Raw genomic sequence first — 21,358 nt, forward strand, 5'->3', positions numbered from 1 at the left:
ATTTTAGCTGAAATTTGACTTAGCCAGCGTGGACGTGGCGAAATAATAAAAGAATAGGTAGGGACATACAGTGGAATGACTCTTGTGATTTAATTCCTGGAATCTAAATGGAGACACGCTAATCTAAAATTAGCTGTTCCCCTGGTAATCCATGTACGGCTGAAGGCATATATGGTTTGCCGAAAAATGGATTGGGAATACGCGAGTTCTGATTGGATTGGGCGGGAAACCCTTCTACCCAGACCGCTTCCTAGGATAGTGATTTTATTCCACACAATACAAGAATGAGACCCCAAGGAATGTATTTTACACAGATTGCAGCCCACGCTAACTAACTAACCAACTAGTTAGGTTAACCAACCCCTTTCGGGCAGCAACTGTATTTTGTCTAATCATATATATTATTGACCGGGCTGTGCTGGCGGGCTGTGCTGGCGGCCTAATGCACTCGGAGTTATGTGAAAAGAGGGTTATATAATGACGAGATATTTCCTTTCCTTCTGCCAGGATGAGGATCTTGAACTGATTAACTAGGTCTCAAGCGTTCTGTCTGCTTGGCCTTGCTTGGCAGTCCAAAGTCACCTTACCATGTCACTCCTCCACTTACCTACAGAATTGATCCTCAACCTCGGGACATTTTGAGGAGAAGAAGATATCAACTCAATATGTCAAACCAACCGACGTCTTTATTCAATTTTAAATCCCTACCTCTATCGCGTCAACTCGTGCAATTCGAGCTCGGCATTGGTATGGCCTGTTCTCCAAGGGATTGAAAGTATGGCTCGAAAGGCAATTGAGGAAGGAGCTGAAATGAGATAGAGGGGTCTTGAACGCCGCGGATTACTCGCCGTAGCCACGCAAAGAGGCTATATCGAAATAACAAAACTCTTACTCCAGACAGGGAATGTGGATGTGGACTTGCAAGACAACGAGGGTCAAATACCATTGTCACTGGCTGCAGAAACTTCTCAATAGAGGATAGTGAAACTGTTACGTAAGGTGGACGTGACGACACTACGAAGATGACTCGTAGAACTGCTACACAAGTTTAGAGAAGGCAATACAGAATAACAAGGACACTACCTTGCAGAATTAATAAGTACTTGGATTTATTTTTTACCCGTATCAAGACAGAACAGGTGGTCCGGAGCTGGTGATCATGCCAGATCATCGAAACGCAATTATGTGTAGCGGTACAGTACAATATTTTTATACCAGCGTATGGTATAGCCGTTACTATACAATTCTGCCATTGTATGGCATTTTCGAGTAAAATACACCTGGCAGGGTCCCATCCGTGTCATGTAAAATACAATGTCTATTCTTGGAAATCATGGATCGACTACAATTCCAAATATGGACTAGCGTGTTTCAATTTAAGGTTCGCGAACCAAGTTGTAAGAGTGTGAAGTTAAAACTGATTTCGAATTCCACTGTATGTTTACGAGCAAGATATGATATGTGTCGATATCGAGGCCTCATGATCATCGTGTATTGAAATGGCTACCGCTTTTTCCCCAAAGCACGAAAATTCAACTGATAAAAGTGGCAGGGCGAGGTTTTCAGGAGAGGGTCTGAATGGTGCGAGAGAACGGATGCGCTTGTCGGCGTACAAAGAGCCGGTGTTCAATCAGCTCACTCGCACCGAGGACTGGAGATCAGGTTAGCTTGATTGAAGCGGCGTCCCGGTTGATCTGCCCATGAATGCATGCTGAAGGAGCAAACTGAGAGACACCCAGGGTAAGAGGGGCTTATAATCAAGGGGCCGGGGTAAATAAAATAATCCATCCATCCACTGAACAGGCTTTTCTAACGGCCGAGGCCGTGCTGGGATTTGCTGTGGTATCACAGTGATTTCAAAATCGCGCGCTAAGAGGACAGCATAACAATGCGGACGGAACTGTTAGCATGTCATCTTGTCCAGACAATCTTTATTTCTTGTTCACGGGATGCAATTCCTTCGGAAGACGATATTTCCTATTTTCTCAGCTTGGTGGCCGCTGCTTCGCTGGCCAGTGAACCATGCTGATTCTATTAAATTCTATGGAAACTTGCTGTAATTTACGCCGACTCATAAGAAACACATGGACAAACGCAAGGTGGTAGAGACATTTCCAAGTACGGGCTAGTGCATTTGAGGTGGAGCCTGTGGGAAATAAAGAGAAAGATTGTTGGTAAAACTGATTTGAATATCACTGTACTATAATCTCTACAGACAGTGCCCTGACGGCTAAATCATGAAACTCGGACGCACAGGGGTCAAGCAATATTCAAAGGATCGCAAGGTAGGGTGAAAAAGTAGCGAAAGAGGTTGAACAGCCCATGCATCAAAGTTATCATCTGATTTGTGCTTTCCTTCTTCTTTCTTTTCAGGAATCCACATGGTTCTATTTTAGTGCCGAGGTATATTCTGAGTTCCTGGCAAATAACAGAATTAAATGTTCAGCATTCACAATAATAGTTCCCCAGTCTGCACATCAAAGCTGAGTCGTTCCCGTTCTTGGAGGCCGTTGAAACCCCAACTCAGAGTGAGTAACGCTATACTGTATTGCCGTTGGCTTTTGCGCTACAGGACCACGACTGAGATCTTATTGGGGGGGGTTGGTTGCGCTATTGTATGTCACATGAGTCAGTGAAATTATTTGTCACTTCGAGTAGAAAAAGCCTAGCTTCCCCTTGCTCTTTGACGACCCTCTCTCTTCCCAAAGCTCGCCAGAAGTAATCTCATTGGATATAACCTTGACATTTCTTACCTATGAACTTTGTTTTTCCTTTTTTGCTGGGCCTGGCGTGGCTGGCAAACGCTTCCTATACTGCCTCCTTGCTCAAGACCAATGAGACTGACATTGTTACTCGTGATGTTAACGGATATCGCTCTGTGGCCTACTTTGTGAACTGGGTATGAGTCTCGTCTATACTATATATCTACTGGATCAAACTTACTAACCAAACATCATCAGGGCATTTATGCTCGCAATTTCCAGCCTCAGAATATTCCAGCGAAGCGACTGACTCATATTCTCTACGCATTTGCCGATGCCCAAGCCTCTGGTGAAGTGGTCCTGACGGACCCTTGGTCGGACACTGATAAGCACTACTCGACTGATTCCTGGGCTGATACCGGAAACAATGTCTATGGCTGTGTCAAACAACTTTTCCTACTCAAGAAGAAAAATCGCAACCTTAAGGTTCTTCTGTCGATTGGAGGCTGGACCTATTCTTCCAACCTCAGAGCAGCCTTTCAGACAGATGGGGGACGCCAGAAGTTTGCTGACAGTTCTATTGAGCTGCTGAAGAACCTGGGCTTTGATGGTATTGATGTTGATTTTGAGGTAGATTTGATATCTTGTTCACGGTATTTATTTCACGGTATTTAATGCTGATTATCGAAAGTACCCTGCCAATTCTAACGAAGCGGACCAATTTGTTGATACCCTACGCCGCCTTCGTGAGGTATTTTCACACTTCTTTTATTCATGGTTCTGCTATCACTAAACATTTTCAGGCGTTAGACTCGTACAGCTCGACCAACGGAGACGGCTATCATTACTTGCTCACTACTGCATCCCCTGCCGGCACGTGGAGTTCCGTCAAAACCTCCGAGCAACGCTAATCTAAATTTCAGGAACTTTAAATTACCAAAATGAGCATCTTGCCCAGATGGATCAGTACCTTGATTTCTGGAACCTGATGGCCTACGATTACGCTGGACCCTGGGACGCCGTTGCTGGCCATGGCGCTAACCTACACGTATCCAACAACAACCCCTCCAGTACTCCGTTCAATACAGACCAAGCAATCAACTACTACACTTCGCACGAAGTCGCCTCCAACAAGATTGTTCTAGGTATGCCTCTGTATGGCCGGGCCTTTACTGACACCAACGGTCCTGGCCAATCCTCTAACGGTGTTGGTGTTGGTAGCTGGGAGAACGGTGTGTGGGACTACAAGGCCCTGCCTCAGCCCGGCTGTGCGGTCACAAATCTGGAGCAGGAAGGGGCTAGCTACTGCTACAGCTCGGGCTCGCGTTTGTTCATCAGCTATGATACTCCTAATATTGCGCGTAAGAAGGGTGAGTACATCAAATCAAAGGGGCTTGGTGGGGGTATGTGGTGGGAGCTCAGCGGTGACACGGAAGGTGATGATAGTTTGGTCACGACGGTATGTTTCAGTCAATTTCCATATTTGAGCATCTCAGTAACTTTGAACCTTGCAGATTGTGGATGTCTTTGGAGGCACTAAGGCTCTGGACAAGAGCGACAATCAGCTGAGCTATCCTTCCTCCAAATACGACAACCTGAAGTCCGGATTCTGATTTTTGTCTATCGCCAACGCATGGAGGAGGTATTCGTAACTCTTACATTGTGCGGGCTATCTTTCGAAGTATTAGAGCTAGTCAAAAGCTTCTCTTCTTGACCATAATAAAATAATATGCTCTCGTGGCTCTTTTATCTATGGGTTTGCATTTCTATGAAAGATTTTAGTCTACTGTGAATCGCTCCATATCATATTATATTCCTGCTTCCCTTCTCGAGGTCCCTATCCTTTCGCTTTCCATCATATCGAAGTTCTTGATAGAGTAAATATATTTTGCTACTACCAAGGGAAATTGTCAATTCATTTGTCACTTCTTAGGTCTTTCACACCTGACGCGGACTCTTTTCGATCGGTTAGGACTTCTCCCCCCAATGAACCCTGTTGAGGCATGTCAACCTCGCTCGTTCCTAATGCCACTGTTTCTTCAGAGTCTGAATCGCCATTTTGCCCCCCACGCTGTATTTGTAGTTGCTTCAAAAGCCAAGGAAGACCATCAAGCCCTAATTCCGCTCTATCTGCAATGATTTGTCAGTCTCGACCAAGCAGATTCAGTTTAATCCAAATTTGTGTCAAGTATATAATGGACTTACCATCAGAATTCTTCTTGGACATATGCTCTCCCAAATCTCTTGGATCCTCTTCTTTCCTCAAAAACACATCCGAGCTTGATGAACATAATGAGCATGTCCTGTTGGTCCTATCTCTCAGGTCCCATATATATTCCCATATGTCTATTTGGTCTTCAGTTTCCTCAGAGTACTTCATTTGATCCCATGTGGAGTCTTCATCAGCATCAATATCGTCTTGACCAATATCGTCTTGACCAATATCCACGGCTTGTTTCTGTTCGTCGGATTGCTTTAGATCCGTTCCTAGGTAATTGCGTCAGCCAGCCTGAGACTTGTAGCATTTACCTACCACTTCCTAATGCCATACCGTTATGCTGGGCCATCTCGTGTATTTTTGACTTTGCGAGGTTGCTTCACGATGGACAGAAAAGGTCTTCGTAACGATCATAGACTGACGGTTTTCTGGCAGTTTATAATAGCGCTGGATAATTGCTTTTATTAACAGTCCAATACAGGTGACAGAAATGCGATATGCGACGCACGGAAACGGGTGGCACAAGTTTCCTACCTCCCTTCCCAGCACACCGCAGCCCTGCCTTCGGCGACCTGAACTAGGTTAACGCTAAACCTCAGCAGTTCTGTGATATAAAGTTCATGGTCTGTGCCAGCAAGGTAGCAGCTAGCATTTCCTAACTGCTCATGCCCATGTAGCGCTGTTAGTGTGGTCAACATTCTGATTAGTTGAGCACCAGCTGGTTAGGCAACATAAGTCCAAATATGCGAACGGAATAACATATAGGAAGGGCGAAGGCCCCTGTTCGCTCAGTAGTTATTATTAAGCAGGGAAGAAGTTGAACGAGCGGGGCTCCTCTGCACATTCCACCATTGGAATTGACATGGCTATTTGCAGCATTAGATCCATCAGTTTAACCATAGACTTGTCCAGCTTACGTGCAGCAGCAAAATCCGCCAGGTTAACGTCAGCTGGCGCTTAGGGGTACGAAGTTCTGAACCTTGAACAGACCTTGAACATAACTCCCACAAAGAAAGAAAACCCAGTACTGGTTGTTGACCGTTACTCTAACGGACTAGAAGCCAAGAGAGCCCCCGCATGTTTATCAAGAACCCTGTGGGTGTGGCTCAGATAGATATACTAATAGGGCCTTTTGCTTTAATATCACTCTATCATCATAAATACCAGACCAAACAAGCACTATTCATCATGAAGTTATTTCGTATACGTACTGAGATACTGCCTGAGATGTGAGTCAGGGGCAGGCTAACCGTATATGGTAAGGCGTCATGCAAAATAGAGTTCAACAAAGAATTGAAGACAGCCAGTAAAGAGGTGAACTGATTTCGAGCGAGTCTGTATAACCAAATTTGAAAACTACTGTATATGTCGGCGAGTATGTTTCAAATCTCAAGGTAGGTCTATCACGCCGACTGTTTGATGGACTTGCATTATATTGCCTAGAGGACCTAGAAGAATTTACCATGGTCGACCCTTGCAAAATTAATCAAAAAAAAGAAAACTTGGATCCATAATGAGGTAGCGTAGAAACAAACAAGACCAATCTCTACCACTTGAGGCTTCCGTGCATACTCCATGGTTCAACGCTGATGTCCAACTCAGTCGACAGAGGCTCCTCAAAATGAATGTTTGGAAGGGATGGAACTGGTTGGGCTCCCTGTGGTGTGGGCACGGTTCTAGCCTTTTGCTGTATAGATGGATACATGTACATCCGGTTTGCGTTCAATACTCCAGATACCATCTGCCTCGATTCTATCGGGGAGTTGATCCCCAGCTGCGGCATGTGTGATGGTCCAACTGGCTGGGTTTGGGTGGATGGGTAATGGGCTGGCACCGCCTGCGGCGGAGTATCATCAAACCCTTGAGTCTGTTGGCAGGTATGGGACGGGATCTGCGGGTTGCACATGGCGGAGGATGCCGCCTCGCTATTCAATACATTCGGGGCGCAATAATGTCCCCCATCTGCTCCATTGACTGAGTCCAGCAGTGGCGATTGCATACCCAATGCCTTCAACTGAACAACGAGTCCGGGTTCTATGTTGTTCTGATGTCGAATTTTCTCCAATCTGTTCATTAACTGAACCATGATACCCCTAGCAATTTGACACTTTCTCTCGCACTCTTCATGGCCCTGGAAGCGTTTCTGCGATCGGAGAAGTAAGGATAAGGAATACGTTCAGTAGAGAATTGTTCTCACAAGTTGCTCTTCCCCAATGAGGTGCCTGAGTTCAGCCAATAGCAATGCCGCGTCCCGGGTCATATGAAGTTGCTTCATTATACCCAAGTGATTTCAAAAGAAAGTGATGGGATATTTTCTAGCATGAGTCACAAAACTACCAGCCTATTTGTATCGAAAAAATCCCCTCTGCTATCTGCTACCCCTCCTTTCTTCTCTCGAGTCCCAAAATTCCGATCACTTCCCCGCTCGTTATCGCTAGTGGCAAAATCTGGAGACAAAAGTCGACCAGATGTTCATTCAGGGGCCTAGGCCAGCACTAATCCACTTAATAGTCGTTGAACGAAATAGAAGCCAATTATATATTTTCTTTTAGCGCGCTTGGTGTGACCAAAATCTCCACGGGTGATGTTATTAGTTATTGGCTAGCATGATCTTTTTTAAGAGCCTAGGATGTAAGGTGGACCCATATCCTGGTTTATCCCAACGTAGACCATTCCAAGTTTACCCCCAGTAGTATATTCACCCGGTAGATGCTTAATACTGTGATACTTTGAAAGCCGGAAAGGTCACCCATTTCTATTCAAAGGCTTCGGAGACTTGAATAAATAGAAGAAAAGGAAGCCAACTGCATACACTAGAAGGTCAAAGTCCCCAAGCTGCGCTGGTTTAAGGTGAAGTAGATGGGATACACTCTGGAGTCGGTGGTCTCGGTGGCAATTGAGTCATGGGTATGTAGTGGCCAAGCTTGTCGCGAAAGTAGTCCCGTTGAATTCGATAAAAGCCACACCGGTTTTCAAGGAACTCGACCTCATTCTGCAGCGCATTCGCAGCTAGTCATAATAAGTAAATGATTTCCATATACAAATTGCTATAATGGCTATAAGAAGCCGCTTTTCCTCCAATCAAAGCCCGTCAATTCTCCCCTGCCTCATTCTATCCATCGTTTCATGGCCGATGCGCGCGACGCGCGCGTCATCCAGTAGAGTACTGTATGGGTCATGTGCGGGAATATCATTCATCCGTAAGTATTCCGTATCTGGACTAGCGGGTTTGTCATCAGGGTTCTGGGGACGATTGAGGTGGTGATACCGATTTCCGGAAGTACTGTAGCCCCGAGCGCGTACTAGCGGTTGGTGCTTCAAAAGAAGCCACAAAAAACACTTCGAGATAAAGACTCTCCTGATAAACGAGTCAGGGCGAGAGAGTGGAGTTAAAGCTGATTTTCTTGTAATTCAGAGGAATGATTAATTGTGCTTATTTCCAAGGGGATTCAGGACCTTATATATAAAATGTGAGGTCCAAGTTGATTGACAATTAACTTGATTTGTCGTAAAGATTGTAGAGGAATTAATACCGATGATTCAGCTTGGTTCCTGGTCTGCACTGGCCATCTATCACAACAGATTTCAAATATCACTGTAACGAACTGGTTCTAAGAATGTTCCCTCCATACTGTACACCGAAATAGGAAACTACTTGGTTTCGAACTATAAATCCTATGTGCTGCTGTGTTTATTAAACCACACGTTCGTGGGGCAAGGCTATAAATTTCTTACGCGTCCTAAGCTAAGTAGGGCCAAACTAACGAGTACGTCTTGGTCGGCTAGGCTTCCATTGTTTACAGCGAGCCCGCTGTAAAGCTTTGCAAGACCCCAGCGAATGCTAAAGGAGACGTACACAATTTGGGTACATCTGGTGGCTCCTAGTGTGCTTCATTCAGGAACTAATACCAACCAAAGAAGCTCATCCACACCTCCGGGCTACGATGATCTCTTACAGTACGAGGCATTCGATTCTATTATCGGGAGGATCGAGCTTGGCCCACGAATTTCAAACGAAGAAGTCACAACTCTCATAACCGGGCAATGACGAAATATTTTATTTAAACCAGTCAAAGTCCTCCGTCATCCATGAACCATTGCCAGGCTCTACGTCGCTCGACCGGTTCGGAGAGTGCCTGACACTGTTCGTCGAAGGGAAGACACTTTGTTGGTATGGGGGCGCACTAACATTGGGTACATAATACCTATCCATAGTTGCAGGTGGTAACTGATTTGGACCCTCGGCCGGATTGGCTGTTTGCTGAGGATAAGATTGCGGTATCATGGCATCTTGGCCTTGGTTCAATGACAGTCCTATTTGACTTGGCTCCGGTTGATCGGCCCTCCGGTGCCAAGCGGCTGCATTGTCCCCAGCATAGTCTTGCGGTGTATGTCTCGGTAGATATGGCAATCCTTGTGGAGCCGACTGGGCAGGTGTGGGCTGGGACGATGGCACTTCCATGTTTGAAACAAGCTGCTGGGCTTGGTCTCCTAGTCGAGCTCCATTTGATGAAATATTTGGTGTAGGCTCCCTGTACTCATCCCGGTTGGACAGCACAAGTAGACTTGACTGGACTCCCAAACTATTCAAGTTGGCTTTCAGTTCGGATGTCAAATCCTGGTCTCGGATTTGCTCCAGTTGTTTGAGGAGCTGAGCAATGGCTGCCCTGTAGGATTGGTATTTTTGGGCACAGGGTTTATGATATTGGACAAATTGCATCTTAGGCAGGCCGTAAGTACAAATCAAGTAATGCATGAGTTAGACTTACGGCCTTTCTTTTCCCCCGAGACTGACTGCCAACTGGTCCATCATAGCTATAGCCCCCTTTTGTCGCACCGAGTCATTGGGGGAGGGTGCTGGATGGGCTCCCTTCGTCATAGTGAAAGAAGGGTTCCGTTGAGGGAAAGATGTTCGCTGGAGACCTACGATACTGAACAGATCTAGTGTACCTAGCACAAGTCGACTTTAAGTACTACACTTAAGATACTAAGCAGGATTCTCTCCCCTAATATTGCTACCCTGTCTATTCTTTCCATGCTTATCTAATTCGGGTATCACTGGCGGTCATCCTTCGTGGTCAATGGCTGCCGCAACCTCGTAGCAACCTTCCGAACTGTTGACCCCAGTCCAAACATATGGATCCCAGGATTATCATATAGTGGGCGTTGAACTGGCAACTTAGCCAATCAGGACTCTTCTATAACCGCTGTTGGTGCAATCTACAATCTGCCTTGGCTGCACAGGTTGTCTGTTGAACCTTAACTTCCCCTGAACGACTTCCTACACCAAAGCTCCCTCTACCCCCAGAAGGATAATGGCCCTGTTTTTCTTCTACAAAAGGGGGGGAACTCTTGTCACTGAATGAGCCCCTCCATGTCAGCACTCATCGCCCTCCTCCATGTCGACCCGCTCGGGTGAGTCTGTACCACACCTCATCATCCCTATTATCTATTTCGGTTCATTCTAAAACGGACGACTAGACAAATATATGCAATAACTCGCGGTCCCCAACGTTGGAATTAGCACAGCAGATACTTGGGTCTGGTGAGTGTTCGCTGTATCCACGCGCGCCCCTCTAGGCTAGCTCGTAGATATTGATTTTAGTCATTGCGCCTGCATAGAGAGCCAAAGTTGGAGCCTCTAACAAGACCGCCATTAACCTAGTGGGCGACCAGGATCGGATGCGGGCGTGCCTTTCGCGATCGGATCCAGTACAAAAATATTCCGGGCCTATCAGACGCGCCAGTTTGCCACTGGGCAGGACAACAAGCGAACGAGCGCTATCACATTCGGGTCATGTGAGGCTTGACATCACGGCCGCCGATCATTGTCTGTACACGAGGTCAGGAAAACAACAACGAAAAGCCAAGGGCTATCTAGGTCATAGTGACTCGCAAGAGAGTTATAAATTTCATGACAATGCAGATGAACCGCAGAATAACGCACCTCGGTGTCGTTTCTTCATACCACACCACAGTTCTACGACGCTCATCAGAATCTCGCGCTGACCAGGGTGGCTACAATAATCCGCGGCGCAGGACAAGACCAGAGGCTGGCGATAACCCTGGTACCCGACCTCCGGAAGGCCAGATCCGACTACCGACGGAAGCCCGCGGATGGTCATTTAGGCCAGTGGCCATGGAGCGACTAGGATTCCTGGTCTAGGCCATCAGTGCTGTTTGTGGCGAATGGCGCAACAGCCCATGTGGTGTTTGGGGTTGGCAACCGTGGTTGCCAGGAAGCCTATGTCAAGCGTTGAGCAACCTTTGAGTCAGATGAACCCATGCCTCTGGTTCCGGATTCAGTGGCGCCTTCAATGGTGGCTAGCACGAACGGTACGAAACATACTCCCTGCTTGGAGCTTCCGACAGGATCCGAGTGGTCAAGTAAAATCAGAAAAAGCCGCAAATACCCACAAAAGATGAACCAGCGGGACATCATGGCGTGTTGTCGCAAGCCCCTGGTCATGTCCTGCGCCGCAGAAGATTGTAGTCGCCCTCGTCATGCGTGAAATATCCGATGAGCGTCGTGGAATTGTGGAGTCGTATGAGGAAAGGACACCGAGAGATGCCTTATTATGGGGACTTCATGCCTTGTCGTCAAACATATAACTACCTTTTGAGTCACTAAGTTTCGTTGTTATTTTTCTGTTGACATTGTCTAGCTAGGATGGTCGTTGACCCCTGGCGCCAAGCCTCACATGACCGGAACGTTACCTAGCGTCAAACCGGCGCGCGTGATAAAGTTCAGTATTTTGTGCTGGGTCCGGTCTCAGAGGACGCGCCTGCATCCGTTCTTGATCACGCACTTGCTCGATGGCAGGCCTGGCCGAGATGGGTCTGTGCCGGTGTAATGAGATACATCAGTATCTACGAGCTAAGCCAGGACGGGCGCGCACGGATACAGCAAACACTCACCAAAGCTTTTATTTGCTGTGGTTGTTGGAGGTAATTCCTACCATGACGAGGCCCACCTGGTTATGATCTCCCAGCTTTATCCTTCAATTATTTCACTGTGTTTCCGCTAAAAATAAATAGAAACAGTGATGAGTGCTTACATATATTTTCTAAATAAGCGTTCCAGAATGAAGTGAAATAAGGTAACGGGGAGGATGGGGTGTGATGCAAGTAACACTGAGCGGCTCAGTTACTAGCGCGGAATGGAACAACTGAGTCTCATTATGTGGTACAGGCTCGCCCGAGCAGGATCGACGCGAGATGGTGACAAATTCAATGTGGTATAGAGCTGACCTGGAGTGGCTCGGTCAGCGATAAGAACGTCACTCCTCTCAGATAAAAAAAATATGCCATTGTACTTGGGAGGGATTGAGAGTGCTTTGGCGTAGTTAGTCGTCTAGGGCAAATTTAAGGTTCAACAGACGGCCTGTGCAACCCAATCAGATTTTAGATCACACCAACAGCGCGTATAGAAAGAGACTTGATAGGCCTATTTGCCTATTTAATGACCATTTCATGGTAATCCTGGGAGGTTTGGAGTGGGCTAATATTCCGGACATTTGCCCCATGTTTGCCGCAGGCAGTGACCAGGGAAGGAAAGATGGCCAAAACTGATACTTAGATTATGGAAAAATCATCAGGGTAGCAATACAGGGATTATGATCCTGGAGGTGTCTTAGGTAGTACTTAAGGTCGACTTGCGCTATGTATACTCCGTTCTGTTCAGTATACCGAGTACGTCCATGCCTGTGCTCTTGCCGTTGAGAATCCCTAGCGAAGACCTTTCCTCATCGAAGAACTTCTGTCAATATGGCGAAAGAAGCCCATCCGACATCGCCTACTGGCTCGGTGCGACAAAAGGGGGCTATAGCTATGATGGACCAGTTGGCAGTCAGTCTCGGGGGGAAAAGAAAGGCCGTAAGTCTAACTCATGCATTACTTGATTTGTACTTACGGCCTGCCTAAGATGCAATTTGTCCAATATCATAAACCCTGTGCCCAAAAATACCAATCCTACAGGGCAGCCATTGCTCAGCTCCTCAAACAACTGGAGCAAATCCGAGACCAGGATTTGACATCCGAACTGAAAGCCAACTTGAATAGTTTGGGAGTCCAGTCAAGTCTACTTGTGCTGTCCAACCGGGATGAGTACAGGGAGCCTACACCAAATATTTCATCAAATGGAGCTCGACTAGGAGACCAAGCCCAGCAGCTTGTTTCAAACATGGAAGTGCCATCGTCCCAGCCCACACCTGCCCAGTCGGCTCCACAAGGATTGCCATATCTACCGAGACATACACCGCAAGACTATGCTGGGGACAATGCAGCCGCTTGGCACCGGAGGGCCGATCAACCGGAGCCAAGTCAAATAGGACTGTCATTGAACCAAGGCCAAGATGCCATGATACCGCAATCTTATCCTCAGCAAACAGCCAATCCGGCCGAGGGTCCAAATCAGTTACCACCTGCAACTATGGATAGGTATTATGTACCCAATGTTAGTGCGCCCCCATACCAACAAAGTGTCTTCCCTTCGACGAACAGTGTCAGGCACTCTCCGAACCGGTCGAGCGACGTAGAGCCTGGCAATGGTTCATGGATGACGGAGGACTTTGACTGGTTTGAGTAGGATACGCCCGTTTATCAAATAAGGGATATTGTTGAATATGTCCATTACTGCCTGGCGCCAATGCATGGTCATGAGGAATTATACTTATGATTTATTCTTCCAAAACACCGGGGGTCGACCCTCCAATAATTAGGGCAGTAGAAATGCCGAGCGCTCCTGACGTAATCTCCTAACAAGATTAAATACGATATCTTCTTCTACCGTGATTTTCGAAAACAGTTTACCCCTTGGACACTCACAATTTGTTTGTCGGCCCGTACCCGAAACAACCTGAACACTTATTAGGATAAGTGGTAAGATATTATCCACTTGGAGATCAGTTTAATGTACGGACTAACCTGTTCCGGCCTAGCGTTGTCTCGGGTACGGGCCGAGAAACAAAGTATGAGTGTCCAAGGGGTAAACTGTTTTTGAAAATCGCTGAATAGCGAAATCAATCACGGTTGGCCCTTTTCATGTTTATACAGAATAGATCGAAATCAGTTTCACCATTTCCTCTCAGAGATTATTTCTCAAGCCCTCTTTCGAAATACGCTATACCCTTTACGGTTAGTCCTCCAAAACCCCTTTCTTGGCAGTATTCCAGTACAGTCGTGAATAACAGCTTAAAAATAGCTTCTGTATCATATTCTTATGGTTTCTGGGGGTTCTAGAACGTTGATCTATTGGACAAGCTAAATAGAGGGTGGGGAGCCATCTCAAAGCTGCGGACCTTAAATGCAAATCCATCTGGCTGCTTTGGCTTCTTCCGAATCCTCCCCGATCTCCCCTGCGTGGACCCTTCAGTTGGCATTTCAAGAAGCGGGAGATCATTATCACCATCATCCTGAGGCTCAACGGCAATATGAGGAGACGTGAAGGAAATAGGGGATGAGTACTGTTATGACCAAACATGTAAAGATTCAGATGTAAAATAGTGTTTTGTCAGCTTCATAAGTATCACCTGATGGTCCAGAATAGGATATATTAGCGAATTTTATGCTAGTGCGGATAGTTTGCTGATATCCAAACTATCGTTTAGATATCCGCGGATATCTGCAATGACGATGATGATAATGATCCATTATCCGCAATCCGCAATTTGCGGATAACGATAACGGGTCATTATCGTTATCGTACGATATGCCGCAGCCTAGGTACGCTGATATTCTGAAAGAGGCTTAGTTTTGACCATGAAAATCAAAAAGGGTTTAGTTTTGACCACGAAATTCAGAAGGGTTTAGTGCATGCTTAGATAAGCACTTCAGCATGGAAAATGATCAGATTCAACCGACCACAACTCCATGGCTATTGCATTTAGGAAAATGCGGATTGAAGATTCAGAATTCCAGGGTATTCAAGCATAAGTACAGTGCAGAATTTAGGTCTACATGGTTGTGGCTGTCGCAAGTCGTGTTGAAGAAATCGTACATGGCATCGAGAGTCAACTACAGTAGTTCTTAATATTGATTGTTCATCTCAAGTTGCTAGTCACCTCTACGGATACGTGAGACCCTCACAGGTAGATCCCATTTTCATAGGAATTAGCGATAGCCCCAGGAGCTAAATTGTGGTTCCTAGGGGATAGACAGCTCCTAGAAATGCTTTGAGCTTCCCAGAGTAAGTTTAACATGTGTTGTAATTCAGAGGAATTCAATTGATTATTTATTCAGAGAGAAACATGAGGCTATACATACAACGAGAAGATCAAGTTGATTGGAAATCAACTTGCTTCTCCGCATAGACACCTCGGGAATAATTCCGATGGTGCGGCTGAGTTTCTGATCTGCACTAGCCTCATATCACAACAGTTGGGAAAGTGCAGAAATTCTGAGGTGAGATGACGGACCCGCCGGGATCCACGTTATCGAAAAACCACCAACTTCCATCGTTTAAATTGAACGAACCACGTAAGTAACAAAAGCTCTTATCAAAAAGCTATAGTTTGGAGTATCTGGTTTACTAGTCCCCAACCCCTTGGGCTCATAAGATGTTATGGTGCCGGCGAGGAAAGTCTAGGAGTGCGCAGGGCTTTTCTTAATTTACTTTAAAGTTTCAGTTACTTTGAGGCGAATTTTCCAATATACCGATCAATAAACATCAATTCTGATTCAATATCATCTTGGCACATAGCTAGGGAATGACAACAGTTGGATAGATATGCTTCGACCTCCTTGTAAAAGCCACACGCATGAAGTAGCAAGCAATGATCTGCGTTCCCGGGCATGCTTCTCCAAAGCTCGTGCAAATGACTGGATACTACACAGCAAATACTTAGTTAGCAACCTATAGAATAGAATTAGCTGCGTATTAATTTACAGGTGGAGTGGTAGGGTAGAAATTACATATTGCTTGGACTGGTCCTCCTGGGCGTGATTGGCTTTGATCCGGACACCTCCAGTAGTCTGGCCCTGAACTGAACAGTGATTGTTGGGATCAGTCTGGCTTTGATGAAGGGTATTGCTAGCGATAGTTAGCCAAGATGGCGTAGAAAGATCGAATAAGTCACTCACGTAATTAGGAGTTCATCCATCTTCTGCATGTCTTCGAATTTGAATAGCGTGCCGTTTTTCAAGGGAGCTTTGACCGTGGCAAGAGCTGCGGTCTTCACAGCTTGATCGACGACTTCGGGTACGCGCATGATGTTGTTCCAGATGGTGGGGAGATAGACTGGTATATTCTTGTTGAGAGCCTTGTTGAAGACGTAGCCGATGAGATGCTTAGACATATTGGGTTTGGGATTGAAGTAGGATTCAATAAATGTAAACTAATAGATATAGAGGTGACTGAGTCGATGCGTTTGCAGTAACTCCAGGAGACTTACCCTCTTTATATATTCGACTAAGTATCATAGCTGCCTCCTACCTCAGTCCAACGAGATTGATCTCGTTGGGAATGGGTTCTTCGACGGAATGATCTCTATCAAAGCCGGTGGATTCCGGACCATTCGCGCCGATTTATCCTGATGTTCCTTTCAATGTGCTCCAATGCACGTCAGACACAAGTGGGCTTGCTTTTGATGAAGGAACATGCTGCAAAGCCGGCAGGGCTCATTCTTATTTGTCGGCTATGAACAGCTGAGGCATAGCCCAGCATCAGTGGCTCAAACTCAAACAGACTAAGTGGTGCTGGCATGCGCGATCTATCATGAATTTCTATCGACTTGGAGCTGCCTAAGCCATTCTTCTCGTTGGGAAGCGGGCGTCTCGTTGGGGAGTGGGCGTCTCGTTGGAAAACCCGGCAATCACCGTAAAGTTGGGCGATTGCCTCTTTTCATTGGAGGGTTGACCACGGCATTCCGTTTGAGTTCTCGAACTAAAGGAGAACGGGCCATTATTGGGCACAAGCGGATCAAGGCACCTATGAAGGCATGGAAGGCATGGTTATGGGCTGGGACGACTATCTTCGGCAGGAGCAACAAGAAAACAAGGGGGGAAAGGGCGACGAAACGCCTACGCGTGAGACACCACAAACAGAGATTTAGGAGATTCAGTTTATTCACTATCCACCCCTATGTAAACAAGACGCGATCCTCCAAGTTGATTAGACTATACGCTCACGTAATGTTCAAAATCTCGAAATTCCCTCGACGCAAGCACAGTTGAGGCGGAGGGTCTTTTTTCCGGATCAGGTACCAGAATAAAACGAAGAAGATCTCTTAACTTCTGTGGCATGTCCACCTTTTTTGTCTCCTCATCGAAAGGTAAGATTGCTTGCAGTTCTGGCACCTCTGTACTTAAAGATTGGGCAGAATTTACTGCAACTTTAAGGGTGTCGCCCTTCACCATTTCAAGAGTGGGAATCTCCCAGTGGGGAAAGAGTCGCTGTATCTTTGCCATGGACCAAGCTTCGTTAATCAAGGGATGAGGGCTGTCCCAAGCGCCCAACACACCAGGTTTGATCCAGCAAAGTAGCATCGCGGCAACAGCCCAGACCTGCGATGGCTCAGTACACGCTTCGCCTAGGAAGACTTCAGGGGCGCGCATAGCAAATGGTTGGGCGTTAAGAAGTTCGCCGACCGGGACAACTATAAGCGTATAAGTAATGGCATATCTCGCATATCAATACTTGCTCACCGAGTCCCAAGTCCCCCACTTTAGCGATAACACGGTCAGTGTCGATGTTAGAAAGCAAGATATTGGCGGGTTTATAGTCTGGAGTAATTAGCAAATGCCAGCTCGTTAAGACCAGGTATTCTACCTGTATTTACATGTTTGTGGTCCTCCAGAACGACACAACTTGTGAATGCTGCCTTTAAAACAGACTTGATGATGGAGTAGATTCTCATGTCAGGATGGTATTCCACCTCTGCGAGCGTAGTGTCCAACCATTCCAAAGCGATGGTGCTGTCGTCGATTTTTTCATACATTTTCCGGAAGCACTCGGCCGAGGCGACACCAGGAAGGCCATAAATCTTAACCTCACGTGGCAGGTTCTCAGTTGCATATTCAAAATTAGACGCCCGTTTGATAAAAGCCCTAGGTGGCAGAGTTAGCCTTAGAGTCTGGATATGGTTAATGCAATACAACAAACCATTTGGGAACTTCGGGGACGACGCGGGCGTTCTCACGTGGAACAACCTGGGCCTTAAAAACGTCGGAATTGTGCGTGTGATCTCCTTTGACATGTTCCATAAGGGAATAGTTCCAACAGGCGCCTTGAAGAACATGCCCAGGAGTAAGAGACGACATTGTTCTTGCCAAAGATCTCCTTGCACGAGATAAATTCGGACTGATGACTGAGTACATTGGGGCAAATCGAAGAAATCACAATTGTGAGGGGAAAGTGGGTTCATAAATGTGGGCGGATGATGGATACAAAAATGCATGAGCGTGGAAATCACGAAGGTTGGAGGATCCTGCCGCGCACGGACTCATACTCAGGTGTGGCTGTGGCTTTGTTGGCTGAGTCCTGAAACCAGCCCCTGGCTCGAATGCCCCAACCGGAATAGCCGCCTTTCCAACGAGAATGGGCTAAATTCCCAGCGAGAACTCATAAAGTTCCCGGTTCGCGCCCCGAACTGGTCGTTTGTTCTTGTAGCAACCAGCCATTTATGCACATTCAAAATGCCCCGTCACAATCGCCCATCAGTAACCCAAGCACGCAACCAAACCAATCAAACAGGAAAGGGCTCTCGTTACGCACCGCTGGATCGAGAAACTTCCCTGAAAATGTCTGCCGCCTGGGTGGAGTGGATTAGGGCTGGCCAAAGGATAAAGGCCAGAGATGAGAAGCGCATACACGAGGCCTTCGGCCTAGTGGCTGACAAAAATCGCACGGATCCATATACCGACACTTTGCAGCAGGCTCATGCCATCGGTGGTGAGGAGCTCACCGCGATTATTGCCCTTGCCATCGGCAAGTCAGCCCATAGGGAAATGAAGAAGACATGGAGGAAGGAGCTTCCAGCGATCCTAGCGCAGAGAAAATGGCATCTGTCCACCCATATCAGAAAATACGTTCATAATCTTAAGGGTCGACTGACTCCAGCAGGTGAGGAGGCAGTGTCAGTTCAATTGTTCAAACTACTTACCAATCGACAGATGATGACCATTCCAGCCACTTCAGCGAAAGTGCCTCAGCAGGTACAGCGACAAGCAAATCCCCTAACGAACCCGACACACTGTTAGCGACTGACCCGACACCTTCGCAACGGACAGCCGTCTCCTTGACGCCCCAGTCGCAATATCAGACGGGTAAGTTAGATTACAAACGATGGAGTGGTGGACTGACAGATTTCCAGAGCTTACCGGGAGCGTATATGAGCTTACCCCGGACGATCTCCTGGAGCTCTCAACTGGGCTCATCACCCAAAAAGCTCAGCTGCCCAGGACCTCTCTTGCTGACAGAACCCTTTCACCCGCTAGCAAATCCATTCCTCACTATCCCCATCACCAATCAACTCTGCCTCTACTTCCGCAGTCAACGCAAACAGGTTATGTAGCGGTGGGGCGTTTCACTAGGTATCTTATTCTGATCGAACCGACTGCATAGAATTGCCACTCATGCTGCCATGGCCCTATTAGAATTTGCGCATCACCCTGTGTTGCCCTTTCTGCGACGGTGCCGTTCTCCCACGGCGCCTGTGCGTGTGTCCCGATAACGAACTTGCCGCCTGGTGAGCTGATGTCGGCGATGAAGGCCACGGTGTTGTCCGGCGCGGAGATATTTCTGGACATATCCCTTGTCTCGCTCGAAATAGTGCAGCCGTTCTGTTGGAGCTGTGCCAACTTAGTAATTGAAAGGATACGAGCGAACCAACCTACTTGCCTGGGTTTTGCCGAGTTCGACAAGCTCATCGTCTGTCGCAAATTTTTTGATTTCGATCTCCATCGAGATATTCACCAGCTGTGTGGTCCACGGAGCTGGAGGTGTGGTGTAAAATGGATGTGAACGACCTCAAGGAGCAAGAGACAGTGATATGATTACTTGTGGAGGGAGTGTTCGCGAAGCTAAAAACATTTCGAAAGCGGGGCAACCATGTGTAAGTGCTGACTAATAGTTAGCTGTTGCTCGGTACCTTGATTTACCAAGTCTATCCATTTTTTTACCTTTGTTTATATTTGGCAGTTAGGCCACGACAGGCCTTGACGAGGCTCTAAGTTCGTTTTCAGGAAGTGGAACACTCTACATGTACGTACACGGATATATATAGTAGTCGTATCCTGCATATCGTTCGCGAGGGGTCAGGGTAAATGATTTCACACACACACACTCCTGTAGTAGGGTCTCACCTGACTTTTGAAGTTTTGCAGATTGCTTCTCCTTGCCCCCGCGGAGTTTTGGCCGCTCTAACACCTCCTGTCGAGCCACTGGACTAAACTCCGAAAGACCGAGCAGTAATGTTGAGTTAATTCATAGGTGTTACTGTATCGAATGGGATTGCGAAAAAAATGCGGGTTGTGTGATTGCCATAATTATAAGTATAAAGACACCCACAGAGCCAGCTGCCCAGAGGTAATTAATCTGCCAAGGGTTAACTACCCCACTTATCCTAACATGTATCAATCTGCATGACGGCCTGGGCTGCATCCTTTGTACATGACTAGTCTAGTTCTCAGTTAGCAGTTATATAAAATTCAAGATCCGCGCTCAATACATACTAATTCCCCGGGTGGGATAGAAGATCCAAAGCAAGTTACATGTACTTACTTTTTCATATTCAACCCCAATCATCACTATTACTTCCTGAAATTACCTTTAAAAGTCAGATATCACGATCCACTGAGATGAGTCATCGTTGAAGTAGATATACCAGGTGATACCAATCGCGTCTTTCGTAGAAGACCTGTTTCTAGCCTTTTACTCGAGAGCAGCCATATGGCGCTGTGTTCTGTGACGCCTCCGGATTATTGGATGTCACTCCTAACTCCACAAAGTACATAACGGGTCATCATCGAGGGTTCCCTGATTTGCGACTCACAGAACTTGGGGAATCAATGGGGTTATGGATTCGATGTCATGGTCACCACACTTGACGCGGAGGGGGCCTAAGGTAGATAGCGCTGTGTAGGTGCTAGCACAAAAGTCAGGAGATGGAGCGAATCCGACTTGTGTTCCCATGGTTCGCGTTCCGTAAAGTCAGACACACCATCGGGGTGACGCGGGTTCATCTCCCAAAGTTATCGCGGTCCTTATAATGCCCACGTTACAGTCGGTAGCGAAATCAGCTTCCATCCCACGCATTGCGTTTCTATTCTGCGGCCCCGCCGCCAAGCCACTATTTGCCATACCTTGAAGAGAACTCAACGTTCGAGTACAGTATGGTCTCAAGGCAATGACTAATTGGACTTTAGGTTGACTGGCCACCAAAACTCCGCTAAAGTTAGGAAGCGGTGACGTTCAAGTGATTAGCGCGTAAATGTCTTATGT

The 21,358-nt window shown here is 46.8% G+C and overlaps 8 protein-coding genes across 8 annotated transcripts; 3 read left to right on the forward strand and 5 right to left on the reverse strand.

The window, feature by feature from the left end:
- Positions 1–2,755: 2,755 nt before the first annotated feature.
- On the forward strand, positions 2,756–4,315 carry N7471_013406 (glycoside hydrolase family 18 protein; the record flags this gene model as incomplete). The annotated part of the gene is made up of 6 exons (XM_057286125.1): positions 2,756–2,899; positions 2,961–3,332; positions 3,394–3,453; positions 3,506–3,584; positions 3,626–4,161; positions 4,217–4,315. 6 exons carry the CDS (start codon positions 2,756–2,758, stop codon positions 4,313–4,315), a joined length of 1,290 nt encoding a protein of 429 aa, XP_057129450.1.
- A 302-nt stretch (positions 4,316–4,617) lies between these two features.
- Positions 4,618–5,269, reverse strand: N7471_013407 (uncharacterized protein; the record flags this gene model as incomplete). Its single annotated transcript, XM_057286126.1, has 3 exons — positions 4,618–4,832; positions 4,908–5,189; positions 5,236–5,269. 3 exons carry the CDS (start codon positions 5,267–5,269, stop codon positions 4,618–4,620), a joined length of 531 nt encoding a protein of 176 aa, XP_057129451.1.
- A 1,197-nt stretch (positions 5,270–6,466) lies between these two features.
- N7471_013408 (uncharacterized protein) lies at positions 6,467–7,180 on the reverse strand (the record flags this gene model as incomplete). Its single annotated transcript, XM_057286127.1, has 2 exons — positions 6,467–7,063; positions 7,118–7,180. The coding sequence occupies 2 exons, from the start codon at positions 7,178–7,180 to the stop codon at positions 6,467–6,469; spliced, it is 660 nt and encodes a 219-aa protein (XP_057129452.1).
- Positions 7,181–8,977: 1,797 nt separating this feature from the next.
- Positions 8,978–9,640, reverse strand: N7471_013409 (uncharacterized protein; the record flags this gene model as incomplete). The annotated part of the gene is made up of 1 exon (XM_057286128.1): positions 8,978–9,640. One exon carries the CDS (start codon positions 9,638–9,640, stop codon positions 8,978–8,980), a length of 663 nt encoding a protein of 220 aa, XP_057129453.1.
- A 3,204-nt stretch (positions 9,641–12,844) lies between these two features.
- On the forward strand, positions 12,845–13,507 carry N7471_013410 (uncharacterized protein; the record flags this gene model as incomplete). The annotated part of the gene is made up of 1 exon (XM_057286129.1): positions 12,845–13,507. The coding sequence occupies one exon, from the start codon at positions 12,845–12,847 to the stop codon at positions 13,505–13,507; it is 663 nt and encodes a 220-aa protein (XP_057129454.1).
- A 2,253-nt stretch (positions 13,508–15,760) lies between these two features.
- On the reverse strand, positions 15,761–16,214 carry N7471_013411 (uncharacterized protein; the record flags this gene model as incomplete). The annotated part of the gene is made up of 3 exons (XM_057286130.1): positions 15,761–15,772; positions 15,832–15,949; positions 16,000–16,214. The coding sequence occupies 3 exons, from the start codon at positions 16,212–16,214 to the stop codon at positions 15,761–15,763; spliced, it is 345 nt and encodes a 114-aa protein (XP_057129455.1).
- Positions 16,215–17,034: 820 nt separating this feature from the next.
- Positions 17,035–18,177, reverse strand: N7471_013412 (uncharacterized protein; the record flags this gene model as incomplete). Its single annotated transcript, XM_057286131.1, has 4 exons — positions 17,035–17,513; positions 17,563–17,640; positions 17,687–17,964; positions 18,020–18,177. 4 exons carry the CDS (start codon positions 18,175–18,177, stop codon positions 17,035–17,037), a joined length of 993 nt encoding a protein of 330 aa, XP_057129456.1.
- A 375-nt stretch (positions 18,178–18,552) lies between these two features.
- N7471_013413 (uncharacterized protein) lies at positions 18,553–19,480 on the forward strand (the record flags this gene model as incomplete). Its single annotated transcript, XM_057286132.1, has 3 exons — positions 18,553–18,992; positions 19,046–19,182; positions 19,230–19,480. The coding sequence occupies 3 exons, from the start codon at positions 18,553–18,555 to the stop codon at positions 19,478–19,480; spliced, it is 828 nt and encodes a 275-aa protein (XP_057129457.1).
- Between the last annotated feature and the right edge of the window lie 1,878 nt (positions 19,481–21,358).

Source organism: Penicillium samsonianum (genome assembly GCF_028829775.1).
Source record: "Penicillium samsonianum strain IBT 33392 chromosome Unknown utg000009l_segment0_segment0, whole genome shotgun sequence".
Classification (NCBI taxonomy): Eukaryota; Fungi; Ascomycota; class Eurotiomycetes; order Eurotiales; family Aspergillaceae; genus Penicillium; species Penicillium samsonianum.